This window comes from Arachis hypogaea, chromosome 12 (genome assembly GCF_003086295.3).
Source record: "Arachis hypogaea cultivar Tifrunner chromosome 12, arahy.Tifrunner.gnm2.J5K5, whole genome shotgun sequence".
NCBI lineage: Eukaryota > Viridiplantae > Streptophyta > Magnoliopsida > Fabales > Fabaceae > Arachis > Arachis hypogaea.
The window spans coordinates 114,699,213-114,725,696 of NC_092047.1; the positions used below are offsets into that span (position 1 = coordinate 114,699,213).

The following is a 26,484-nucleotide window of genomic DNA, read 5'->3' on the forward strand; positions in this document are numbered from 1 at the left end:
TATTTAATGACATACGCTTTTGATCATTATAGGTATCGATTGGATATTTGACTATTCATTGATCAATCAATAATCAATTAAAAAACATATTAAAAAAATAACCAATTAATAACGAAGAAAAATTACCCCCTTTCCAAGAAAATTGACTCTATTATTAGTTTATAGCAGATCTTCCAGTAAATTTGGATGGATTTATAAGTGATTTTTTTTAAATTTTTAATTTATATAAAATTATTTGAATTATTTACAAAAAATTAAAAAACTTCTCTTATAATAATTTTTTATTATTATTTTTTTAAATTAAGTATTTTTATAATTGAAAATTGAAATATAAAATAATTTATTTATAAATTATTTTTAATATAAATTTTTATATTTTAAGTTTTTTTTAAGAATTTGATTTAGTTATTTATTTAAATTTACTCTTAATATCTTATGTTGTCTATAGATAATAACTCCAGCTAATAAGTTTTTATAAATTTTTTCTTTTGGAACTAATTTCTAAACTAGAATTATCTAAACCCACTCAATGTTATCAAAATCTATAGAGATTAGGGTTCAACTTGTGTTCCTGTTATCGAAAAAAATAGTCCATAACATAGAAGAATTAGGTAGATATTATATTTAAAGTTTAATTTTGAGGAAAAAAACTATGTAAAATTTAACAAACTTTCTACATCCAAAATTGGATATTCAATATTATAAAATCTGTAAGAGTAAAATATTTTATAGTAGTTCATTTGTTTTTTTGGTTTCTAATAGTATCCTTTAATCCGGTTGGCTAAAGATTAATCCGTCGTAGATTAGAACTTCATTTAAAGATTTGTTATTAGTCAATGACTTGTTACATGCACAAAACAGAATTTAAATTTTTGACATTTATTTAAACAAATTAGTAAACTACCTATTAGACTAATCTAACTTGGTTTATAGTAGTTCATTGGTAATTATTAATTATGGGATATAGACTTTAATTTGATATCAGTTATCACGTTATAAATAATTTATGGGCCCAGCTACACATACAAGTATCCAAGCTTCCAAGTTGGCCCAGCCCAAATCGAAGACACGCGCATAAGGAAGCATAACATGGCGCGTCAAAATCACGCGCTCAACACAAACGGTTCGTATGGCAGACTCTTCCACTTCCTCCACTTCTTCCACTTCTCAAAACGCTTCGAAACCAAGGAAACGCTCCCAATTTCGAGCAAAAATCAAAGTTCAAAAAATAGAAATCGTTGTTCGAAACCTCCATCAAAACAACATCAAACTCTACGTGAAGAATCTGAAGAGAAAACGAAGCAAATACACTCAACGTAAGTTCATCAAGAAAACCTCCCAATTTTAGTTTTCTTCTACGTCGTTCTTCTCTAGGGTTTACTGTGCTATTATTCTTGCTTCTTTGTCACACTGTTCTAAGTTCTACGTCATTCTTCTAAGTTTTACGTCGTTCTACATTCTTGTTCTAAGTTCTCTTGCTACTGTTGTTGATTTTTGGGGCTTTATTCCGTAGATTGGGGGTTGTATACTGTTTGAACTTGTAATGTGACTTGATATTGATGCATGTTTGAGTGATATCTCACTGATATATATGAATGTATCTGAATAATTTCAATGGGTGTATCTCACTGTTATCAATGGGTGTATCTGATTCTTACATATGGGTGTATCTTACTCTTATCAATGGGTGTATCTGACTCATATATGCGTGTATCTTACTGATATCTGAATTAATTTGATATTGAAGCATGTTTGAGTGATAACTGACTGATATATATGGATTTATATGAATAATATCTATGGGTGTATCTCCCTGTTAACAATGAGTGTATCGGATTCTTACATATGGGTGTATCTTACTGTTATTAGACCTTGTAATGTTGCTTGATATTGAAACATGTTTGACTGATATCTGACTGATATATATGAATGTATCTGAATAATTTCAATGGGTGTATCTCACTGTTATCAATGGGTGTATCTGATTCTTACATATGGGTGTATCTTACTGTTACTAATGGGAGTATATTTGTGTGTATTTTTTGTTTCAGACAAAATGGCAGCAAGAAACCAAACGAAAGACCTTAAGTGTGCCACACATCTCCTGAGTGATAAGTTCAGAAACATGGCTGAGGAGAAGAAGGCAATTGTCAGGGATCTCGGATTTGGTGGGTTGATGCACGTCCCACCTCTAAGGGTGGATCACCAACTCTTAAGGGAACTGGCAAACAACTTCAAACTTGGGGAGAACAAACTGAAGACAGGATATGGTTCTTTCCAAATAACACCAAAGACAATAGGTGATGCGCTTGGCATCAATGCAACAGGTAACTAGCTCAAAATTATAGGTGTATATTAAGTTCATGCTTGGGTGTATTTAAGGTTGATGCTTGGGTGTTTTTGAACCGATTTTGATACTTTGTTGTTTTCTTTTTTGTAGGAAATCTGTTTCCTGAGAAAGTTGAGTATAAGCAACTTTATAAGCAACTTTCTGATGATGACAAAATAATTTATAGAAGATTCCAGGGTAAGACCCTCAAAAGTCTTACCGATGAAATGATGGAAATCGGCGTTGGCAGCGAAGAGGAACGCCTGATGTTCAAGAGGATATTCATCCTCTACATACAGATGGCGTTCCTTTTGCCAACGACGATAAACAAAATATCGCCCGTGCACCTCGCCCCAATTTTTAAGATGGACGGCATATCGGAGAGAAACTGGGGGGCGCATGTTTTGACCTTCTTGATCAAAGGCATCACAGACTACCAGGATAAGAAGAAGAAGGCAATTGATGGCTGCCTCTTTGCCCTCATGATAATATACTTTCATCTTTCTGAAAACAAAGGCAAGAAGAGGGCCGAAAGACCACCAAAGCCTTGGATTGCCAACTGGACTAAGGAGAAGTTGGTGGAAAGAATGACTGCAGAAAAAGAAGAAACTTTGGTAAGTAAACATAATATGTTGCTTGTATTTTATTTACCTGAATGCTGCTAGCTAAAATATCTCATGTTTCAGGGGATTGTGAAGATGGCGGAGACAAGAGCAAGAGAAAAAATGAAAGAAAAAGAAAAAAAAGAAAAAACACAAGAAATCAAAAAAACAAAAAAAAGGAAGGCGAGTCCAACATCGTCTTCGGAGACAGAAACAGCTACTGACAGTGACACTACTACCTCTGAGTCTGAGAGTCAACAAGACTCGGAGGATTCAGCAAGAAAACACCCCATCAAAAAGGGGAAAAAGTAAGTACCATACTTGGGTGTAATTTCTTTTTCGAGTTGGGTGTATCTTGTTGATCACGTTGGGTGTATTTTATTATGTTCTAAATAATCACTGTTTGCCTTCCAGAATGGACTCCAGAAAAAGAAAGCAGAGGCAAGAGGAGCCAGATTCTGATTCAGAATCTGAATCTGAACAAAGTGATGAGTAATGTCCTGAAATTATTACTCCTTTCTTTTGGCTTCATTATAAAGATTTCGTGTATTAACTGAAGTGTCTGTTATTAACTTATAGGAGTGAAGAATCATCACCTGCAGAGAAGGAGAAGGAAAAGAAAAAAACAAAAACAACACCAAAAAAGTAAGCACTTCTTTGCATAATATTCTGTGATAAAATTAATTTTTTATTTCTGATTGGTACTCTTTTTTTTCCACCCAGAACACAACCAAAAAAGAAAAAAGTTCTCGTGGAGGATTCACCTCCTAAAGAAGACCAATACTTTGACGGGTACAGTACCTCGTAAGCTATATTACCGTCTATCGTCGTAATTATTTTTGTTAACATCTTCCTTTATGAATGTAGTGAGACATATGAAATATCAAGTGATGAACTGGATGAATGGCTAGGGCAAAACGTTGATAAATCTGCTGCAGAGGGGTATGTCTTGATGGGCTGTCTATTTCATATTTTTTTGTGTTTTGCATGCTAATAATTGTTTCTTGTTTTGCAGGGAGAACCAACCTGACCTGCGATCGACAGAAGGTCGCTATGTGTCGTCTGAAACGTAAGAAGCTTTATTATTTAATAAAATCTTGTTATCATGAATTGGGTGTGTCTTGTGGTACCATTTGGGTGTATTGAGTGGATCAAGTTGGGTGTATGTTGTCTAATAAGTTGGAATATTAACTTTGTTGTGTTGCTTGGATCAAATCTGTCTTAGAATACCGGCTGTGAACTTGGGAACTGATGCTCCTTCCTCTCAAGGAAACACAGAACAGAGTAGTGTAAACCAGCCGTCACAGAGCATGTAATTTCTCTTTCAAATCACCGTTACTTTTGTTCTTCTATTACCCTTCTACTTCTAATTCTGTATATATTTTTTTTTAGAAAAAAAAGCCCTTTATTATTTTATTCAAGAAAAAAAAGGCAGGAAAAAAAAGCAAAAACTGCAAGTATGTAAGTTCTCAAAAAAACAAAGCCTGTCTTATTTTTGAATTGTTCGGGTGTATTTCTTGAATTTCTTTGGGTGTATTTTAGGTTGAGTCCGTCTGATTCGAATATGATGGTTGTGAGGGAACAGACACCGTCCGAAGCGCTTGCAATGTGAGTTTTACAATAATATTCAACCTTATAACCTTATTATTTTCAAAGGCGTTGTTAACCTTTCATTTTTCTTCTTGTTTAGAGTCCCGATTCAGGTTTTTGTGCCGGCATCCCAAACAACCACAGAGACAGATTTTGAACCAACCCCTATGCTACAGATTGAAGGGACTACAGAAACGTAAGAAATAGTATTGAGTGTATATTTGTTTGGAGTTTGGGTGTATATTAGCTAACAGTTTGGGTGTATATTGTTCCTGATTAGTTTCTTTTACGCCGTGATTAATTTTTTGTAACTGTGCAGCACTCCTGAAACCCCCAAACAACTTCAAGAGACCACACCCACGGTTCCCCCAGCTCCAACTAAAGTGTAAGTTCATCAGACTAAAATCAATCTTTGCTTATCATCTGTATATTCTTATTCTTATTCTTATTCTTATACATGATGACGCAGTCATCCAGACGCAGAAGACGCTGCTGCCCTGTTGATGATGGCACGGACAGCTTCCTATGTTCCGAAAACAGATCCAGGGGTGCCATCATTCAGCCTTGGATTGACTGATTCAAGCCAGGAGGGGGCGTCAACGCAGGAGACAGAAATGGAAAAATCTCCAGAAGCTGCGAATTTGATAGAACAATTGGACAGTTTGGTCCAAAGAATAGCAAGCAGCGCGACGAAGGGAAAAAACACAAGTCCACAAATTCAGAGGGAGACTGGGGGAGAAAGTTCTGCAAAGTTTGAAACTCCTCGGGGATTATATCAGATTACGGATGATATGAAACAAAAGTGCTACATCTGGGGGACGAGACTGAAGGAAGATGCAGATGGCAATACTAACGAGTATGAGGAGATGTGCACTCTGATTGGCCAAGGAGAATACATTTTGATGAGAATGCACCTTGCTTCCCTCCAGGCAAAAAGTGATATAGAATCTCAGGTAATATTAGAATAAGATTACTGTTTTTACACCAAAGTCAATTACAATGCTTATTAATGTAAAATTGATTTCGGCATATATTTCTAGATTGTATCTGCCGTCTGCCTCATCCTCAACAACAAAAATGAAAAGAGATTTCAAGAACAAATATACTGTCTCCCCCCCGATATTGTGGTAAGTCTTACTTCTACGATCTTCGGGTGTATTTTCTGTATTGATTTGGGTGTATTTGTCACGTTCCATTGGGTGTAAGTTTAGTGTTTCATTTCTCGTTTCCCATTCTTGCAGTGCATGGCGCTTTCGGATCACCCAAACGGGGAATTCGTATCACCAAAAACGAAAAAGGAATTCAGGGTGGAAGCCTACCCGAGTTTCATTCCCTTCATAGATAGAAAAAAATTGACTTCGCACCCATATGTAAGTTTTCGTTTGCTAAATTTGTTACTACGCTTATTTACTTATTTGCAAAATAAAATAACACACTGTTCATGTGTGGGAATCCTTCAGATTTTTGCCCCTGTCTGCTACGCCGGGCATTGGTGGTTATGGCTGATAAATACAAGAAAGCGGAAATGTCAAATACTTGACCCGCTACACAAAATAGCTCCCACTGATGAGAGAAAGACCATTAATAAATTCACTGTAAGTTGCCTCTGTCTTCTTTACTTTAATAGATAGGTCTATTTCGTTAGTTGTGATGGGTGTATATTGTCCATTCAGTTGGGTGTATCTTGTCCATTCATTCGGGTGTATTACTGATTTGTTTTCGTATTTAAGGGATACGTATTTTCAAGATTGATAACATATGCCGGCGGGAAACCTCTTCAGAAAGGGGAGAGGGAGAAGGAAATTAAATCACCATATGTTAAAATATCAGGCCAAAAAACAAGGTATAAATTTGTGAGTCTGAACATTAAACTTTTGTAAATGAGATTTGTAATTTATATTCTTTGTTTTCAGCTATGACTGCGCTGTGTACGTTATGAAATGGATGGAGATAATTGAGCCAGAAAACATCAAAAAGGGGAAGTATCAATGGGATAATTGGCCACAGGTAACTGTCTTTAAAACCATATAACTCTGTATTACTTTACTGAATTAATATTGCTGTTTAAACAGAATATACTTTTTTATTGTAGGAGGAGGTGGACCACTATAGAGTGGAATACGCATCCCGTATACTATTCAGTGAGATGAATACACAGAGAGATCAGGCAATTAGAGAGAGTAGTGCTATAAGGCTGTCAAAGCCATCCTCTATATTATTAAGTCCATTTTGTCAGATTAATTCTACTGATATAGAAAGTGGGTAGTTTGTAAATTGAACAAATGATGTAAATATTTGCCATTTATCAACAACTTCTATTCCATGTATATTTTTTCCCATTTATCAACAACTTCTATTCCATGTTAAATTATCTGTGCTGGTAAACTGTCTGTGATGTATTCAAAAGCTGTATTACAGGTGGTAAAATATGAAGGAAAAAATCAAGGCATATATAAACACAAACTATAAACTGCTACACCCAACGCAAGTCTAATAATACACCCAAGGTTGTATAAAAATATACACCCAAACTGTCTGCACCGTATTCAAAATGTATGAATTACATGTACTAAAATATGAAGAAAAAAATCAAATCAAATATAAACCCATAACCTGAGAATTTTTACAGCTTTTGTTTTATATATATCTATATATGTGTCTATATCTAAATTGTGAATTAACGAAAATACACCCAAAATAACGGTGCTTTTACACCCATATTCTGAAAAACTATACACCCAACCAGTTATCCCCTGCTGCTGGTACCCTGAACTGATAACTCATAACGTGTCCTTGATATTGGCTGCAATTTGAATGCGCCGCTGATGCAGCATCAAACAGGTTTATCTGAAATATAACACACACACATTACCTAAACTATTAACGAGAAAAATAAACTCAATCGCCACAAATTTAAAGAACATTACTTTTACCTCGCTTAAAACTTTCGTCTTCTTCTTCTTTGTGGCATTTGCGATCTGTTTCTCCAGCTTTGAACCTAGCCTGTTTTTTGGACGTCCTCTTGTTCGAATCCTTGGCGGGCTTTGAAGCTCGTTAACGGATTCCAAGTTGGCGTCTTCGTGGGATAAAGAAGATGTCCCCTTCCTTTTGGCTTTTAATGCTTCCATCTCGGCCATGACGTTATCGTACGCGCGGTGCAGAATTGCAGTCAGCTCCTCCGATTCGGAGGCAAATTCGCATATATTTTGCGAACGAAAAACCAATTGGTCGAACCTCTTGCTTCTTGGCTCCATTAGTGGCTCGTCGTGGCTGCTCTTGATGTGTGTGTGTCGCCTCTTTACCTTCTTGCTCCATCGTTCCAGTATGTATCTCGGTGACACTTGGCTTACTTGTTCGAAGCTTAACACGCTTAGTGCGTGACGGCACAGTATCCCTCTCGACTCGAATAATAAGCAATGGCATTTTACCTCGGCTGCAACCGAGTCGTAAGTAACCACGAACTTGTTGAATATTGAGCTGGAAACTTGTTCTCCGACTTCGTATACTGAATAGCCTAGAGCGGAATTCTTCAGTCTGGTGATGCAATTCGCCTTTCCTCTGAATTGCGCTTGGACTTCCCTAAACTTTGCGTGAGTGTATGCATCTTGAAACTGAGCTTCAATGCAGGATTTCGTTGCACACGGTATGACCGTATGAAAATCTGCAGCATCTGATTCTCTCTCTGCTTGCTCCCTGCTTCCGAGGCAATTATCGTATTGTTTGACGAACTGAATAAGCGAGCTGTTCCGGGTGATATACTTGTTAAAAAATGAATGCATGCTCTCGCTCCTTTGTGTGCTTCTCATCCCTGCCCAGAAATGGTGATCCAGATAGATAGGAACCCATATGTGACGGTCTTCGTACAGATCTGCATAATACACCCAAAGACAGTCTATAAATACACCCGAGAAAATATGTAACTTACACCTCTGATGCAGATTTTAAAAAGACATTACCTGAAAGCCACTTGTTGTCCCCAAGACCAAAATTCAGCAGAAAATCGTTCCAATTCCTATCGAATGAGTCTTTGCTTTGAGAGTTCCAAACAACTTGGCTCATTTCTTGTTCGATATCGGCATGTCCCTTGTACCCGTTTAATTTGCTTGGAATCTTCTTCATGATGTGCCAAATGCACCAGCGGTGAACTGTTGTTGGCATACAGGCCTCTAAAGCCCTTTTCATGGATGCGCACTGATCGGTGAGAAACCCTTTCGGAGCGTTTCCTCCCATGCAACGAATCCAGCTTTGAAATAACCATTTGAATGATTCAATTTCTTCGTTCTTCATCAAAGAGCATCCGAGAAGTGTTGATTGACCGTGGTGATTCACCCCGACAAAAGAACCACAGACCAAATTATACCTGAAACAAATTACCATGGTCCAGAATGCAAAATCATTAGCTACACCCTAACAAATGCTTCGCATACACCCAATGAAACAGCCAATATACACCTCTACTGCGGATTCGTAAAAATAAATTAATTTGGCATCATAAACAGGGACAGTTTGTTACCTGTTTGTGTTGTAGGTGGTGTCGAATGAAATGACGTCTCCGAAATACTCAAAGGCGGCTCTGCTTCTTGCATCGGCCCAAAAAGCCAGCTTAATCGATTGATCCTCTTCGAGTTGGAGCTCAAAAAAGAAATTCGGATTCTTCTCTTTCATTCTTAACAAATATTTCCCGAATTCCTTTGCATCTTCTTGTTCGGAAACATTCCGCACTTCCCTGGTAATGTAATTCCTCACGTCCTTTTCGATAAAATTTAACTCGCGGTGACCCCCGGCAGCCGCAACAAATGATTGGTAGGTTTTGCTTGGTCTGATACCGGCCTCCTCGTTATTCTCTATCGTACGACGAATGGACATGCTTAGTTCCCTGTGCTGTTTGAGCATCTCTGCTTTGCTTGGACAGCAGGGGTGTGAATGATCCAGCACAACCTTTGAAATGATCCAAGCACCGACATCCTTCAATGTGTGTATATAAATTCTTGCAGGACAGTTTAGACCGGCTGTCGGATTGGTCTTCTCGGCCGGAGATATTTTAGATTTCCATTTTCCCTCTCTGCTACATGTAATCAGTTGGTTCTTAATCTCGTTTCCCTTCCTATTTGTGCACCGAACTCTTGTAGAGAAACCTGCAGCCTTGGCGTAGTTCCTGTAAAATTTTCCAGCATCTTCAAGGGTAGTAAAGGTCATTCCAACCTTTGGAACAAGCTCGTCATCAACAACTGAGACAGGCTGCAAAAGACACCGTGTCAGAACTGTAAATACACCCATAGATATGATTCAAATACACCCAATCATGTCTAATACGATACACCCTAACCGCAACAACTCAACTACAGAATGACTTTTAAAGCAATAAACTGTAAATACACAGCATGCAGATATAATACAGTTCTAAAAACACACCTAATCATGTCTGTTATAATACAGCTGAACAACAACAAGTAAATTAAAATAACAAAAAACCAGTAAAGTGTAGATACACCCACACTTCTAGCTAAAGTACACCCAAACAAGAATTGATCTACACCCGAGCGTCTGCTACAAATTCCAAGTAATTAATCACAACTAATACATTGAATCGACAGATTCACGTAAACGTGTTACTTTCACAGTAATGTTCAGCAATTTTTCAACTACACAATGCTATACAAATTACTGAAAGAAATTTCATACTAATCCTATGTAAATCAAACCTCAGGGACTTCGTTAGATTCTGACTCATAATCCACTTCGCCTGCATTCAGATGACAATCTGAGGTTGTATGATCCATTATCTTCAAAACGAGATCAAACTTTGATTTCGAAAAACAACAAATCAAAAATAGAAAACGAAGATGGAGTTGCAGAGAGAGACAAAGGTAACCTAAACGAAGAAGATGCTAGTGAGAAAAGGAGAAGAAAAGAACAATGGAGAAGAAGGAGGGTAAACGCGGGAGAAGAAGAAGAACGAAATCTCAAAATAACGAAAACGAAAAGGGAAAGAAATATTTTAAATCTGGTAGTTAGATATACGCGCGATATTATATAGCGCGTGTAATCAACGTACCTGAAGCAGCGCGTATTTTGATCTTATTGTTTAATGAACTTGTATGGCATACAAGCCATTAGGGCTTGTATGCAGAGCTTTTCCGATAATTTATTATACAAATTTAAACTATTAAAGGAAATAAAGGATAGATAATATCATCTCAAACATCATATTATTTATCATTTATTATTTTTTAGCACTATGATGGGGCCTCTACTTTTGTATTCAAAAAGAAGGACCAATAATAATCATAGTTATAGGCTATAACATTAAAGTGGGAATATATAATAAGAATGAAAAATTCTTCCAAATCCAATCTCTTGAATCTTGAAGCTATTTTACTGTTAAACAATTTGGTAAAGTAAACAAAACTAAGTTTATCTGCAACGTCACCAAAATAAAACAAAATTTAATGGATGTTTTTTAAAGTAATATATTTATAAGTTTGTTTTATATTTATATAATTTATTTTAGAATAAAATATATTTTTTGTTTTAATATTTTTCAGAAATTTTTAAAATATTTTTAAATTTTATTTTATTTTAGTTTTATCTTAAAAAAATTTTATTTATATTAAATATATGTCAAATAGCTAATTTTTTAAAAAATTTAGGGTCAATTCAATAATAATTTTACAAGAACAACTTTTAACATAAATAAGTTAGACATAGTTGTCATATACTATTATTAGATTATTCATAAATTTTTTGAAAATTTAGTTGTTAAAAATATATTTAATATAAATTAAAAAATTTTAGGATAAAATTAAAATAAATAAAATTTAAAAATATTTTAAAAATTTTTAACAAAACATAAATATAAAAGATATAATTTACTTTCTTCTTTATTATAAGATACACAATGACCAAAAAATGTACATACACCACTTTAAACCTCGCCATTTAATTTATATTAATAAGTAAGAGCGAGATAATGATATGAATCTTGTGGGATTAATATTTGAAAAAGAGTTTTATTTTAGAAAGTTAACATTTAAAAAATAGTTTTATAAACTTTTAGATTCTTTCACCATCCGAGCTAACTTTTATGATGATAGTTTTCCCAAAGTCTTATAGTTCATTAAGTTGATGCTTTCGTTAAGAGTCGATCAATCGTAAAGAATTACTTGCAAAGGGTTTTAATAACTAATGGGGATTTTGATCAGTAAAACTGCGTTTGTTTATGAGAATAGGATAAGATAAGACGTTGAGAACAAGATATAAAGGACAAAAACATAAAATTTTGTATTTTTATATTTTGTTTGCTGATAAATTATAATAAATTATAAAAATTTAATTTATTCTCATTTTTTTATTCAAAAAAATTGAAACGAAAAATATAATAATAAAAAAATATAATTATAAAAAATTAACAAAAATAATAAAAAAAATAAAAAATAAGTTGTATTTTTTATTAGTGTCTTCATATCTTTTTTGTCAAGATAAATACAAAATATATTAATTCAGTATTTTTGGACACATTATTTCTGTCTATGTCTTTTCTATCAAACAAAATTTTGTATTTCTGTAAACAAATATAACCCAAAAAAATCAAATAAAATACCATTAAATAAAATATTATAGAGTAGTCATCGAGCCGCCTCTTGAAAATTAGTTGACCAAAACGAATTATCTGCCAAGAATTAACCAATAGAGAGTTCTAATTGACAAAAAGTTCAGTTAAGTACCACAGATATTGGAGTTATTGATAAAGAAGCTTTGGAACACTAACTAGTTTAGCAAGAAATCAAAAATAAAGAAAAGAAAGGAAAGCAAAATGAAGCAGAAAATAAATTCTTTGATTTATGAATACCTAAGAGATGTATAAAATGAATACAATGCTATATATTTCCAAAAGGGTTAACTACTGATATATATACTAGCACAAGAGAGAGAGAGAGAGTTAATAACAAACCACTAATTAACTAAACTAACACTCTGTTTCTAATAAAGATTTACAATCTTTATCTTTGTTATCCTTCACACCACCCCTCAAACTGGAGTATGGTCGAAGAGCTACTCGCAGTTTGACCCGTAATCTCTCAAAGGCAGCAGCTGATAATGGTTTGGTGAGGATGTCTGCAATTTGTTCAATCCCTGGAATATGCACAATATGCAGGGAGTTGTCCCTCAATTTGCCTCGAATCAACTGGACTTCAAGCTGAAAATGCCTGGTCTTGTCATGCAAGATTGGGTTGTACATAAGCAGAACTGTGCTAAGGTTATCACAGTAAATAGTGAAAAGAGTTGAAAGGGAAACATCTAACTCTTGAAGAAGGTTTTTAAGCCAGACTAACTCAGCTTCACAGGATGCCAAACTTCTGAATTCTGCCTCAGTAGAGCTCCTACAAACTGTAGATTGCTTCCTACAAGACCAAGACACTAAATTAGTGCCAAAATACACACAAAATTTAGATACTGACCTTCGATCCTCAATATCAGCAGCCCAATCTAAATCTGAGAAAGCATAGAGCCTTGTATCATTGCATCTATGAAATGCCAATCCAAACTCCTTTGTCTCTTGCAAGTATCTTAATATCCTCTTTGTTGCGTTACAATGAGGAAGAAGGGGGTGCATGCATAAACTGACTTAATTTATTGACTACAAAAGAGAGATCTGGACGGGTGATGGTTAGATATTGCAAGGAACCCATCACTGTCCGAAATAGCTTAGGATCTTCATAAGCTTCAGCTCCTGAAGACAAGAGTTGTAGAGAAGAAATCATTGGTGTTGGCATTGGAGATGCCTCTCCCATGCCAACTTTAGACAACAAATCTGTTATGTATGTAGTTTGTGACAGATGCAAGATATCATCTTTGGTGTTTTGAACTTCAATGTCCAAAAAATAACTTAATGGTCCCAAATTCTTCCATGAAAATATTTGATCAAATTATTGAATCATAGAAGTTATTTGATTATAATTATTCCCTGTTATAATTATATCATCAACATAACATAAGATGTAGATTAATGGATCTGAAGTCCTTCTAATAAAGTGAGATGTGTCACAATTAGCACTTTTAAAGCTAAATATATTCAAAGTCTTACTGAGTTTTAAAAACTATTCTCTTGGGGCTTGTTTTAAGTCATAAAGAGACTTGTTCAATTTACAAACATGAGTATCATTTTTTTGTTCAAATCCAATTAGTTGAGACATGTAAATAGTGTGTTGTAAATCACCATTCAAAAAAGTATTATTAAAATCAAATTGCCTAATGATCCAATTTCTATATAATGCTATACTTAAAACTAATCTAATGGTAGTTGGCCTTATAACGGGACTAAAAACTTGCTCAAAATCAAAACCCTCTTGTTGATGAAATTCTTGTGCAACTAACTTAGCTTTGTATTTTTAAATTGATCCATCAGGTAGCTTCTTAATTGTGTACACCCATTTGCACCCAATAATTTTGACATTTTGAGGTATAGGGACTAAATCTCAGGTTTTAGTTCTTAGAAGAGTATCATACTCTTCAATCATAGCTCTATGCCAATGTGAAATACCAAGAGCAATAGTTGGTATTTTAGGGATATAATCTAGACTATTGGTGATAGTATTAATCGTAACAGTAAAGATTTTTGGTCTAGAACAACCAGTTTTAGACCTGGTTGCCATAGGGTGTACATTTAAAAAAGGTTTAGATTGTTGTGACTCAGATAGGGAATCATCTTGTCTCTCAACAGAAGAAGGCTCTATGTAGATGTTTGATATGGGTATTATAGAATCAGTATTAGTAGTAACTATATCATCATTTCTAGTATTAAGAGTATCTTGGTGAGTTTGAATGTCAGGATGATTTAAATTATTATTAGTAGTAACTATATCATCATTTTTAGTAGTACGAGTAGGAAAATCATTAATATTAGTAATAGTGCTAGTGTTACTTGGCATAAAAGAATCTGTACTGATAAAAGGAGTATTAAGAGTAGTGCAAAGCTTATTATGTGACACCAAAGTAAAAAAATTAGAACTTATTACCTGATCAGTATTGAGAGGAACCTGTGAAGAATTTGTAGAAGAAGATTGATGAAATAATTCAAGATATGAAAATTCAGACTCATTAAAGTATACATGTCGAGATATATAAATTCTACTATTGGAATCAAGACATTTATAGCCCTTGTAATTTGTAGCATAACCTAAAAACAAGCATTTCTTAGATCTAGATTCAAGTTTGTTATTAGTGTAAAGTCTCAATAATGGATAGCAAGAACAGCCAAAAATTTTTAGAAAACTATAATCTGGTTTACGATTGAATAAGACTTCATGTGGTGATTTGTTAGACAAAATAACAGTAGGTAAACGATTGATTAAATAAGTGGATGTAATAACAGCTTCATCCCAATAAGTTAAGGGCATAAAAGTAGTAGATAACATATACAAACTCATTTCAATGAGGTGTCTATGCTTCCTCTCTGCACAGCCATTCTGTTTAGGAACATAAGGACATGAAAATTTATATAAGATGCCTTCTTGTGTTATAAAATTAGCAAAAGCAAGAGATTTATATTCACCACCATTGTTAGATTGAAACTCCTTAATTTTGCAATTAGTAAGATTTTTCATTAGATTTTTGTATTGTTTAAAGGCATGTAAAACTTGTGACTTGTTAACAAGCAAATAAGTACAAGTGTATCTACTAAAAGCATCTATAAAAATAACATAATATCGATAACCAAGATGAGACACAATAGAGGCAGGACCATACATCACTATAAACTAATTGTAAAGGAGAAGTATAAGATGTAGTAGAATCTGAAAAAGGAAGTTTATGCATTTTTGCTTCAGCAATCAGCACAATTATTACAAGTCTTAGAAACTAAATCAGAATTGAGAATATTGTGAGCTATATTACATTGATTGAGAACTAATTGAACTGTTTTAGTGGCTGAATGTCCTAAACGTTTGTGTCACAAATAAAAAATAGAACAAGAAATAGTAAAGACACGAGGAGGATTAGAAACTGATGTAGTGTGAGGCACAGCCATATTCACAAACTGATAAAGGCCTCCTCTTCTAAAACCTTGCAGTAGAACTTTCTGGGTGAACTGACAACGAACAACATAGTAAGTTGCATGAAATTCAAAGTAAATAAAATTATCTTGAGCAAACTTAGATACACTAATTAGGTTCTTAGTAATGTGAGGTGTGTGAATTAACTGTTGCAATGAAAACTATCGTTTAAAATCCAAAGAATACAAAAAAGAACTACCAATATGAGAAATAGAGCTACCTGAACCATTGCCAACTTGAACCTAATTAGATACACTAATTAGATTCTTAGTAATGTGAGGTGTGTGAATTAACTGTTGTAATGAAAACCAGCATTTAGAATACAAAGAATACAAAAAAGAACTACCAATATGAGAGATAGAGCTACCTGAACCATTGCCAACTTGAACCTGCTCAGGACCAGAGTATTCAGAGCAAGATAGCATGTTTGATTGATGTGGAGTCACATGATGTGAGGCTCCTGTATCTGGATACCATGCTGGATCAGAAATGATAGATAGTGCAGCTAGAAAAGCTTGTGGATTATGAAAAGATGAAGTTGGTGGTGGAAGAATAGAAGTTGAGGTATTGTTTTGTGAAGAGGAAGCTGGTAATGCAATGTTGTATCCAGAATTATTGGGTCTAAAGGATTGAGACTGGGAAGGGGGTGGAATTTCTTGATTAAATCGATGGAAGCAGTGCCTGTAATGTGGCCAAAACGCCCACAAACTTGGCACTGAGATATAGGAGAATTATAGAAAGATCTTCCTCCTCCTATTGTGAATCTTCCACCTCCTCTCCCTCTTCTTCCTCCTGTTCCACGATTGAAGTTTGGAATGGATGGAAAGGAGGTTTGTGTGAGGTTAGCTTGCATCACTAGATTCTCTGGTTTTCTATACTTGTCCAACATTTCATCATGAGTTAACAACATAGTTTCAACTTCACGTAGGGTAAACATATCTGATTTTGAATTGATAGTAGTCATAAGTATTTGATAATCTTCATTTAGACCTTCAAGAATAGCTTTAACCTGTTTTTCTGGTTTAAGAGGCTTTTCCAAGGCTATTAATGAATCTGCAATGACTTTGATCTTTGAAATATAGTCTGAAGCAGTGTGGTTGTGTTTCTTGATAAGCTTGAGCTGTGCCTTTAATTATTTGATTCAAAGTTTGCTTGATTCGAAGTTTTGTAGACTCAGCAAAATATGCCTCAATCCTATTCCAAATCTGGTAGCTATAAGTACATCCAACCATTTTAGGTTTGATAGCAGAATCCATAGAGGCCAGCAACCATGAAATTAGGTTTTGATCATCTTGAATCCATTGTTTGTATTGAGAAGATTCAATACCAGCAGATTGATTTTCTAAATTTTTAAAAGGTGCAAGGATCTTTTCTTGATAAAGGTGATTTTCCAATGCTTGTCCTCGAATGGCTGCCAAAGCTTGTTGCTCCCATATCCTGTGGTTATTTTCTCCCAACTTATTTTGAATTGGATTAAAGGGCCTTTGGTTGAAGAATTGAAGTGGAATCTGAGAAGAATTTGTATTTGCAGCACTTGAATCTTTATTAGCAGATATAGTAGAATCAGTTGACGGAGAAGTCATGAAACCACTTATCCCAAAAGTTTAAGCTGATAGGAGAAGGTAACACTAATTGTTATATCTCTAACATTTCTCTTTAAGCAAGAGCCTCTCTTTTTTAGTTTTGCTTTATTTGTTATTTTTTCACTTTTTGGGGTTCATCAAGATTTGAACTCTTGACCTTTCGAATATAGAACTCTGGTACCATAAAGAAGCTTTAAAACACTAACTAGTTTAACAAGAAATCAAAAAATGGAAAAAAGAAAGGAAAGTAAAACGGAGCAAAAAAAAAATTCTTTGATTTATGAATACTAGAGATGTATAAAATGAATACAATGCTATCTACTTTCAAAAAGATCAACTACTGAAATATATACTAGCACAAGAAAAAAAGTTAATAACAAACCACTAATTAATCAAATTAACACTCTGTTTCTAATAAAGATTTACAATCTTTATTTTGTTATCCTTCTCAATTGGAACACCAAGTCTTAAAAAAAAATACAGATATTATGAGTAGATTAATATACCTGACAAAAGTTATACAATAAAAAACTAATATTTATAAAAAAGTCTTATAGAATTTTAGGTTCTTCTATTATACGAACTAATTTTTATAGTAAATATTTTTTTAAGATAATTATGAATTTATGAAACAAGGATAATTATAAAGTATAAAAATTAAAATAGATAAAAATTGCATAAACATATCTAATAACTAAATATGGATCCCATTTTTTTTAAATTGAATAAAATATTAAAAAAATAATAATATATAATCTAATAGGTTTTAACTACGGAATAAGATTTGTCCACATCTAATTTGAACTATTTATCAATGAATCATTAACTCTAACCATATTTATATATTTAGATCGAATTAATTTTGATTATTTTCTACTTAACTCAACTATTTAGTCTACATGTTAAATATATTTTAAAATTTTATTTTAATATACTATGAAAAAAATTATATATTTATTTAATTATATTTATATATTTGAGTAATTTTTAAAATAATAAAAATTTACTTATGCGACAATATAAATGCTAACATATATTCTTAAATTAATTAAACAACGTGTATGATTTGATAATTAGAATAATTAAAGCTATCCATATTCAGCATTCAATTCCTCTTTCCCCATAAAATTTAATATTCATTTCTCACATACTTGGGGATCAAGTATGAAAAATGATCATTTATGACTCAACCTAATGCATCTGAAAATTTTTTCAAAGTCATTGGTCAAAAGTACCACCAATAAACTCTTTTGGCAGTTTAGGGTGAGTTTAGTTTGTGTTTTTATTTTTTATTTTTAGTATTTTTTGTTTTTAGATTTTATAAAAAATAATAAAAATAGTAAAAATAATAATTTTTTTTATAAAATTTAAAAAATAAAAAATATTAAAAATAAAAATATAAACTAAACGTATTTTTAATTTGTTTTTAATAATGTTCTTTTTTTTATTTTTTTTTATTTTTGGCAAGTTAATAATTAATTTATTATAAATTTAAATTTTACTTAAATGTTTATCATGAAATAATAAATTATTATATATATAAAACAAAATTTAAATTCTAATATTTATTTAAATAAATTAGTGAATTAATTATTAGACAAATCTAAATTTATTATTTTTCATTCTTTTTGGTTTCTTCTTAAGATATGCATTCCGCGTTGTGTGTATCACAAGCCCAATCCATATTTAAGGAACCAAACTCAGAAAACGGCTTAACTTTTTTTTTTTTTTTTTTTGAAAATCATTAAAAATCATATCTTTAATAAAAAAATAAAAAACAAATTTAATGTATCTTATCTTAAAAAAAAAAATAAAAAGCATAGATTAATAGTAAAATAGTCTCAAGTGAGTGAAGTGACATATCTTCATTTACGTGATAAATAAGGAGGATTTTATTAGAAACAAATTTAATGTATCTTATCTTTCAAAAATCAGATTAACAGTTTAACACACATACTTTTTTTTTTATTTTAACTATTTCCAAAATATATTAATTCTAAAATAAAGAGATAGAACGAAGAGAAGTAGCAGAAGTGAAGAAGAAAAGAAAATGAAAAAGAAAAATCAAAGGGAAAAAAAAGGAAAAAGATAAAAAAAAAAAAAAAAAAACAGTAAATACAAAATTTCAGGCAAAAGCTTAGGCAAACAGCGATGATGGACGAAAGAGAAACCGAAAGAGAAAGCGAACTCTTTCGTTGTTCTTCTTCAGTTTGAGACTTTCACTCTTTCACTCACTCACAACGAGTTTCAACTTTGAAGTCAAAACCTCTTTTTTATTTGTTTCTTCTTTGATCGTTTTTCCGATCGTAAAAAAAAAATAGAATGTTTTTTTTTTCCGGTGAGTCTGTGTCGGTGGAACTTCAAAAGCTATAACGCGAAAAAAGGAAAAGAGGGTTAAGTGAATTAACAAAACACTTGTTGTGTTTAGTTTTAATTAATAGTTTAATTAATTAGTAATTGATTAATTGTGATTAGTCAATGATTATGAAGAAAGGGAAGGGGAAGAACAACGGCTTGTTACCGAGTTCATTGAGGATAATCTCGTCGTGCTTGAAGACGGTTTCCACCAATGCCAGCACCGTCGCCTCCACCGTCCGTTCCGCCGGCGCCTCCGTCGCCGCTTCTATCTCCGCCGCTGCTGAGGATCATAAGGATCAGGTTACATCACTCTACTGTTCAATTTTTTTTTTTCAAGTTCCAATTCAAATTCAGTTCGACTTGTTAATCCTTATCCTTAAACTGCAAAGTATTTAAAAAACAAAATTGAAAGTAGGAAGCGAACTTTATTTGGCATGATTATGTTCGATTAGGAACTTTTGACCTATTAGAGAAAGTTACGTTTTTTCTTTGTTATTTGTTTTTTTTGGTAGTGAATTTTGTTGCGCTTTGTATGTACATGTTTCTTACTTGTATTGGTTTTGTTGGATTAAGTGGGTGTATTGGTACAAAGTGCACTTGTATTGTTTAGTTTTAGAATGGAAATTTTCATCAATGAGTTTGATGCTTAAAATTACGCATGGAATGGGGATATTCAACCAAGCAAAGCATATTCTCAGTCCTTAGAGTAATATTCTTAGTGACAAATTATGATAGGCTCCAACGCTGACTTATATGTGTTAGTACTTTTTTTAATGTTTCTAAAGGTTAAAAAACAAAGTATAGTAATAATTATTTGTGATTTGTGATAATGGTGGATGTTACCATGATTCATGGTTGAAGTTTCATGTTCTGGATGGACTGAGTGTGATCCTATTTGACGCTTCGGAAAGTGTGCGATCATTGTAGTTGACGTGTCAGGATGTTAAGTTGATTGAATTCTAAGAGTGATGCTGCACAAATAAAGGCCATAAGTTTACATATTGCAGATATTGTAAACTTTGTATACTTGCATAGATTGTTACTCACTCTTAGCTTCATAGCTTCCTTAATTAGATTTGACTTGGTAATTAGTCTTCCCAACATTTTGCACTTGTGCTTCTGCTTGGTTCATGTGTTTGTCCATTCTAGCTTGACTCTTTGTAATTATAGTTTCCACTTGTTGGTTGGCAGGTTACTTGGGCTGGTTTTGATACACTAGAGCTTGATTCATCTGTGTTTAAACGAGTTCTTTTACTTGGTTATCTGAATGGATTTCAAGTACTTGACGTGGACGATGCCTCTAGTTTTACTGAACTTGTTTCAAAGCGCGATGGTCCAGTTTCTTTCTTACAGATGCAACCTTTACCTGTTGGCTCTGGTGACCAGGAGGGATTCAGAAAATCACATCCTTTACTGCTGGTTGTTGCTGGGGATGACGCTGAAAGCATTAACCAAAATGGTACTCATGTTGGTGTGGGAAGAGATGGTAAGGTGGAGATTCCATCTGGAAATAATATCAACTCTGCAACAGCTGTTCGGTTTTATTCTTTGAAGTCTCACAGTTACGTTCATTTACTGAGATTTCGATCCACCGTGCGCATGATCAGATGCAGTTCAAAGATAGTAGCTGTTGGTCTTGCCAGCCAAGTATGCAGTGGTTCCTCTGGTGTCTTTTAGAATTGTCGAAAGATAATTATTGTCAGATAAAGCATAAGAGTATCTATATGACTTAGCTCAATTTTGTTATGCAAACCAAGATTGATTTACTTTATTAATAATTTTTTTTTGGGCAGATATACTGCTTTGATGCATCAACACTTGAGAATAAATTCAGCGTCCTCACCTATCCTGTTCCTCAGTTATCTGGACAAGGACCAATAGGTGTTAATATGGGTTATGGTCCAATGGCTGTGGGTCCAAGGTGGCTAGCATATGCTTCCAATAACCCTCTGCCCGTAAATGTAGGATGCTTAAGCCCACAAAACCGAAGTCCTTCTCCAGGAGTTAGTCCATCGACATCCCCAGGTAGTGGTAATTTGGTTGCTCGTTATGCAATGGAGTCCAGTAAACATTTTGCTGCTGGAATACTCAAATATTGTCACGAGCTGCTTCCTGATGGTTCTAGTTCTCCAGTGCCTCCAAATTTAGGCTGGAGAGCCGTTAGGGCTACAGGACATGAGATGGATAATGCAGGAATGGTTGGTATTATTTTATCATGGCCGAGTTAGTTGATTGCATATCGGTGAATTAGAAATTTGTACACTGTAGATCAAATTATTTAATCTAAGACTTGTTCATGGTTCTTATGTATTTCAGGTAACTATTAAGGATTTTGTCTCTAGAGCTATTATCTCACAATTTAAGGCTCACTCAAGTCCTATATCTGCACTGTGTTTTGATCCTAGTGGGACCCTTCTGGTCACTGCATCTATACACGGGAATAACATTAACATCTTTCGGATAATGCCATTGTGCACACACAAAGGTTCAGGGCTTCCAAGCTACGACTGGAGTTCATCTCATGCACATCTCTATAAACTTCATCGTGGAATAACACCAGCTGTTAGTATATCGTAGTTCTAATATGCTTATTTTATTCGTTTTCAATTGCCGTTCCCATTTCATTCTTTCATATTTTTTTGCGCTTGTTTGACAGATGATCCAGGACATCTGTTTTAGCCATTATAGTCAGTGGATTGCAATTGTCTCATCCAAGGGAACTTGTCATATTTTTGTTTTGTCACCTTTTGGAGGTGATACAGGCTTCCAAGTTATCAATTCTCAGAGCAAAGAACCCTCATTACTTCCAATTTTGAGTCTACCTTGGTGGTCTACTTCATCGTCTCTTTCTTATCAGCAACCGTTGCCTCCTCCAGCACCTGTTGTCCTTTCGGTGGTTAGCCGTATAAAATATAGCAGTTTTGGATGGCTTAATACTGTTAATAGTTCTACTGCAAATGCATCAGGAAAAGTTTTTGTCCCATCTGGTGCCATTGCTGCCATTTTTCACGATTCTTTATCTCACTCACAGCAGCTTGTTAACTCAAAAGGAAAACCCTTAGAGCATTTGTTGGTATATACACCATCCGGTCATGTGGTCCAGCATGAACTTGTGCCTTCTTTAGGTCCAGAACCTGGTGAAAGTGGTTCAAGAGTCCAGTCTGCTGCTATTATGCATATGCAAGAGGATGAGTTCAGAGTAAAAGTTGAACCTATTCAATGGTGGGATGTATGTAGAAGGTCAGAATGGCCGGAAAGAGGGGACCCTTGTGGGAATACCTCTGATCGACAAGATGTTGATAAAGTTCAAGAGCAAATATGTTCTGGTGGTGTCCATGGATTGAATATTTTGGATACAAGTAATGTTGGGGAAAAGATGGTGAAACCTTATACAGGGAAGCCCGAAGACAAATTTCACTGGTATCTATCTCATGCAGAGGTGCAAATGAATTTTGGAAGTATGCCAGTTTGGCAAAAGTCAAAGGTATTTGTGGTGCTGTTTGACTTCAATATACATTGTTTGCTGTTGGTTGCTGATTGTCTTGTTTCTACAGATTTGCTTCTACACAATGAATTCCGTGAGAACTAGTTCGATTGACAGTGGAGAGTATGAAATCGAAAAGATCTCTGCTAATGAAGTTGAAATAAGACAGAAGGAGTTGTTGCCTGTTTTTGATCATTTTCACAGCACCAGACCAAGCTGGAGCGAGAGGTGGTGATATCTCTCTCTACAGCAGATTCAGCTATCAGCTTTGTGTGCCATTAATTTTGTTTTAATCATTTTGTGCTATCTAGTAAGACTACTTTTAGATTGCTAAAATTGATTGTGATTTTATGGGATTGTTAATAGTTTTTTAACTTTGAAATTTGGGGTTGCATATTCACTCCTGAATCCTGATTGCCTTGCTGAAACATGAATGTACCTATCTTCCTGCATTGGCTTCAACTGATGCTTTCTTGACTGCCTGTTCAACCTCTCAAGGAGAAAAATCATCTATTCCTTTTCTATTTATCCACATTCATTATCAAGTTCAATTCATTGAGAAAAACTCAACATCACCTGTTGTCAAATGTTGCAATTCTTTTCATATGATCTCTTTTACGTGGTTCATATTTTGAGCATATGCTGTTTTTGTTTACAAATTGGAGGCTTTTATAAGATTGATCCCTACAACTTATTATTATTTGTCGCAAAATGCACATGTTATCATTTGTATCATTTATTGTATTGTTTTGTTTTTATATTCTTGATATTATTTAATTTTTTCTCATGCATATTGGAATGCAACTCAGAGGCCTACTTTCCGGAGAAAAATATTTTATCGCATCTCCAATTCGTAATCAAAGTGAAGACAAGCAAACTGCTGATGTGACGGTTATTTGTCACTCAAAGCCAGCATCGCTGAGCTCCACTGAGAGCTCTGATGGAGGTAAGATATTATTTTGTTAAGATATGTAGTTGAAAAATTATTAGTTGGAATTTTGACTCTTACTTTAAATGAAAGTTTTCTGTATTATTTCAAGCATTTAACTGATTTATTCGAATTTATGGTGGTTGTCTATCTATTATTGATTTGATGTTTGTAATTTACTTCAGGTTCATCAAGGAGGACTGAAAATCTGTTTGACCTGGATCAAGTTTCTTCTCCTTGTCAAATACTTGCCGACATCCACTTGGAAAGATTGGGGGCGATTAACATTGAACCGTCTGTGCAAAATAAAATTACGCTGGAAAATTCATCTCGACCAGAAAATTTCAAGCATGATGAAAGGAAAGAGACCATAGAAGATGCTAGTATCTCTGAGGGCTCAGCATTGCTCATGAAACAACATACTGCAGATAAGAACAATTTTGGAGAAGTCACATCAACAATGCAAAATGAATCTTCATGGCAATCTTTTTCGGATGACCATTGCGATACACTTAGGGGCGATGGAAGTAACATGTTAACTGAAGTAGGAACTGATGATGTTGACAGTAGCAGTAGTCACCATGAAACAGAACAGGAGGATGATGATAAGGATGAAATGATTGGTGGCTTCTTTGTCTTGTCGGAATAAGGTAAAAATACAAATTGCAGTTGAAATTGATTGTGGGTGTTCTTCCATAGTTAAAATTTAATTTTACATCAGATGATCATCTTTTGTTAATGAATCAATTCAATCATCTGTACTCAATAGATTCTCAGATTAAAAAGATATAAAAGTCTATGCATGTTGTGAATAGCAAACGAACACATGAACAACAACTAAGGATATGATTGTTGTTCAATTGTGTGAACCTCCATTTCCTCTCTCTCTTAACCTTGTACATTCTATAGGTGGGAATTCGTATATTCATGGGTTTACTAATGTTGGGTTTGGATTGTTTCATTATGCTTAGCATGTAAATATTATGGAAGTTGTATAATATATATTTTTTAATTCTTGAATTTGCCAAGGAGAAGAAAGTAAAGTTGAATTTTTTAATATAATTTATGAAAATTCATATATATATATATATATATATATATATATATATATTCTAAGCATGTTTGCTTTCCTTAACTCATTACTTTGCAGGGAAGAGTGCCTATGGCAAGTTGTTGCAACTTAAGACAAAATATCTCTTCAATCATTTCTTTGTTTAAAAATTAGAAACATAATTAAGAGTATATTAGGATAGGAGATATCATTAGTGAATAACCTTTTTTTTTGGGCCATGCTTGGTGGCTCTTTTAATAAGTACTCATTTCTAAAGGTATTTTGATGCTGAATTGGTGAAGATGAAGACATATATGTACTTCATCTTCATGAAAACCTCATTATTGATATCAACCACCTTTTCTATTCTCCTCTTCCCCCCACCCCCTTCCCAAAAATAAAAAACATGTAGAAGATATTGAATTGAATATGAAATTCAATGATACCATTTATATAAAGAGAAATGATGTTTAAATCACTTTTTTATACACCTCTTTCATACAACTTTTTTTTTTAAGATATAAAAAATTAAACATTTTTTCTCTAACTTCTTATTAATCACTCTTAGTGTATAAAAGTGATATATAGAAGATAGTGCATATAACATTCACTATATATATATATATAAAGACTCTCACCTGGTATTCTTATGTCCTTTTTATTCCACTAGTGGTGCCAGCACAACACTTAATAGAACAAGATTATGTTTTCCAGAAAAAAAAAAAAAGAGCCAAGATTTCCATGTGTGGGGATGAAATTGAATACATAAGCACATAAAAACAAGGGGGAATAAAACAGAAACCAAAAAGGAAAATGAAAATGATAGGGGTTGGAAAAAGGGCAACGTGGTTAATGGAAGGCAAATAGATTTGAATCCTAAAGCACATGTAGCTTCTAATATTGGTCGGTTTTTATGTCAATATATATTTGTTTACTTAAACCGACACCTTTGGACCCAAATCAAATTGTATTATTGCAATTTTCCTTTTACTAACCAAACATTTTTTACTCTCTTTTCCTTTGGAATTTTGCATTATGTCACATTCTGTCACAAATCAAATGTTTGAAAAAAAAATTTGTAAGTCATTAAAATTGTTATAATGGAGGGCTTGTTTGGACGTCATTTTTGAAAAAGATTCTTTATAAAAGTAAAAATAATTTTATATTTGGATATTTAATGTAAAAATATTTTTTTATTTATTAATTATGTTTGGGTAAAATAAGACAAAAGTACTTTTTTTATTCATTTATTATGTGAAAAATATTTTTTTTAAGATAAAAGATCTTTTAAAAAAAAGATGTAAATTGTAGTTTCTCAAAAAATAATTTTTTTTCTAGTACTTTTATTTTGTTATTAGAAATTTGTTAAATACGCTAAAAAATAAAAAAGATCTTTTTTTATTGAAATTTTTTTTTATCGAAATTTTTTTTTATCGATTTAATGATGTCCAAATAAATACATATTTTTTGTTGAGTCAGACAAAAATTTCAAAAAAAATGGTATAATT

The 26,484-nt window shown here is 33.5% G+C and overlaps 3 protein-coding genes across 4 annotated transcripts; 2 read left to right on the plus strand and 1 right to left on the minus strand.

The window, feature by feature from the left end:
* The first annotated feature begins 1,005 nt into the window (after positions 1 to 1,005).
* LOC112729448 (uncharacterized) lies at positions 1,006 to 6,889 on the plus strand. Of its 2 annotated transcripts, XM_072209848.1 has the most exons (21): positions 1,006 to 1,316; positions 2,052 to 2,327; positions 2,441 to 2,943; positions 3,016 to 3,239; positions 3,346 to 3,423; positions 3,511 to 3,576; positions 3,655 to 3,723; positions 3,799 to 3,873; positions 3,947 to 4,000; positions 4,157 to 4,243; positions 4,324 to 4,392; positions 4,474 to 4,539; positions 4,622 to 4,717; positions 4,841 to 4,906; positions 4,991 to 5,474; positions 5,562 to 5,648; positions 5,763 to 5,891; positions 5,982 to 6,116; positions 6,252 to 6,364; positions 6,435 to 6,528; positions 6,614 to 6,889. In XM_072209848.1, exons 1-21 carry the CDS (start codon positions 1,130 to 1,132, stop codon positions 6,785 to 6,787), a joined length of 3,132 nt encoding a protein of 1,043 aa, XP_072065949.1. In that variant the 5' UTR covers positions 1,006 to 1,129; the 3' UTR covers positions 6,788 to 6,889. The 2 variants fall into 2 exon arrangements, with proteins under 2 accessions (XP_072065949.1, XP_025635425.2); XM_025779640.3 differs by lacking the exon at positions 4,324 to 4,392.
* Positions 6,890 to 7,251: 362 nt separating this feature from the next.
* On the minus strand, positions 7,252 to 8,751 carry LOC140176886 (protein FAR-RED IMPAIRED RESPONSE 1-like). The gene is made up of 3 exons (XM_072208446.1): positions 8,478 to 8,751; positions 7,455 to 8,389; positions 7,252 to 7,368 (listed from the first exon to the last, which is right to left on the minus strand). Exons 1-3 carry the CDS (start codon positions 8,749 to 8,751, stop codon positions 7,252 to 7,254), a joined length of 1,326 nt encoding a protein of 441 aa, XP_072064547.1.
* Positions 8,752 to 19,071: 10,320 nt separating this feature from the next.
* Positions 19,072 to 24,982, plus strand: LOC112728467 (autophagy-related protein 18g). The gene is made up of 8 exons (XM_025778605.3): positions 19,072 to 19,813; positions 20,705 to 21,160; positions 21,307 to 21,711; positions 21,830 to 22,075; positions 22,170 to 22,997; positions 23,068 to 23,225; positions 23,807 to 23,943; positions 24,111 to 24,982. The coding sequence occupies exons 1-8, from the start codon at positions 19,634 to 19,636 to the stop codon at positions 24,572 to 24,574; spliced, it is 2,874 nt and encodes a 957-aa protein (XP_025634390.1). The 5' UTR covers positions 19,072 to 19,633; the 3' UTR covers positions 24,575 to 24,982.
* The last annotated feature ends 1,502 nt before the right edge of the window (positions 24,983 to 26,484 follow it).

Bases quoted from the DNA above. Each gene is read 5' to 3' on its own strand.
- LOC112729448 (XM_072209848.1), top strand. From the start codon at position 1,130: ATGGCAGACTCTTCCACTTCCTCCACTTCTTCCACTTCTCAAAACGCT. The intron at 5,892-5,981 runs GTAAGTTTTCGT...GGAATCCTTCAG, and splicing joins AATTGACTTCGCACCCATAT to ATTTTTGCCCCTGTCTGCTA. The intron at 6,117-6,251 runs GTAAGTTGCCTC...TTCGTATTTAAG, and splicing joins AGACCATTAATAAATTCACT to GGATACGTATTTTCAAGATT.
- LOC140176886 (XM_072208446.1), bottom strand. From the start codon at position 8,751: ATGGGAGGAAACGCTCCGAAAGGGTTTCTCACCGATCAGTGCGCATCC. The intron at 8,390-8,477 runs GTAATGTCTTTT...TGTATTATGCAG, and splicing joins GGACAACAAGTGGCTTTCAG to ATCTGTACGAAGACCGTCAC. The intron at 7,369-7,454 runs GTAAAAGTAATG...GTTATATTTCAG, and splicing joins AGACGAAAGTTTTAAGCGAG to ATAAACCTGTTTGATGCTGC.
- LOC112728467 (XM_025778605.3), top strand. From the start codon at position 19,634: ATGATTATGAAGAAAGGGAAGGGGAAGAACAACGGCTTGTTACCGAGT. The intron at 19,814-20,704 runs GTTACATCACTC...GTTGGTTGGCAG, and splicing joins CTGAGGATCATAAGGATCAG to GTTACTTGGGCTGGTTTTGA. The intron at 23,226-23,806 runs GTGGTGATATCT...AATGCAACTCAG, and splicing joins AGACCAAGCTGGAGCGAGAG to AGGCCTACTTTCCGGAGAAA.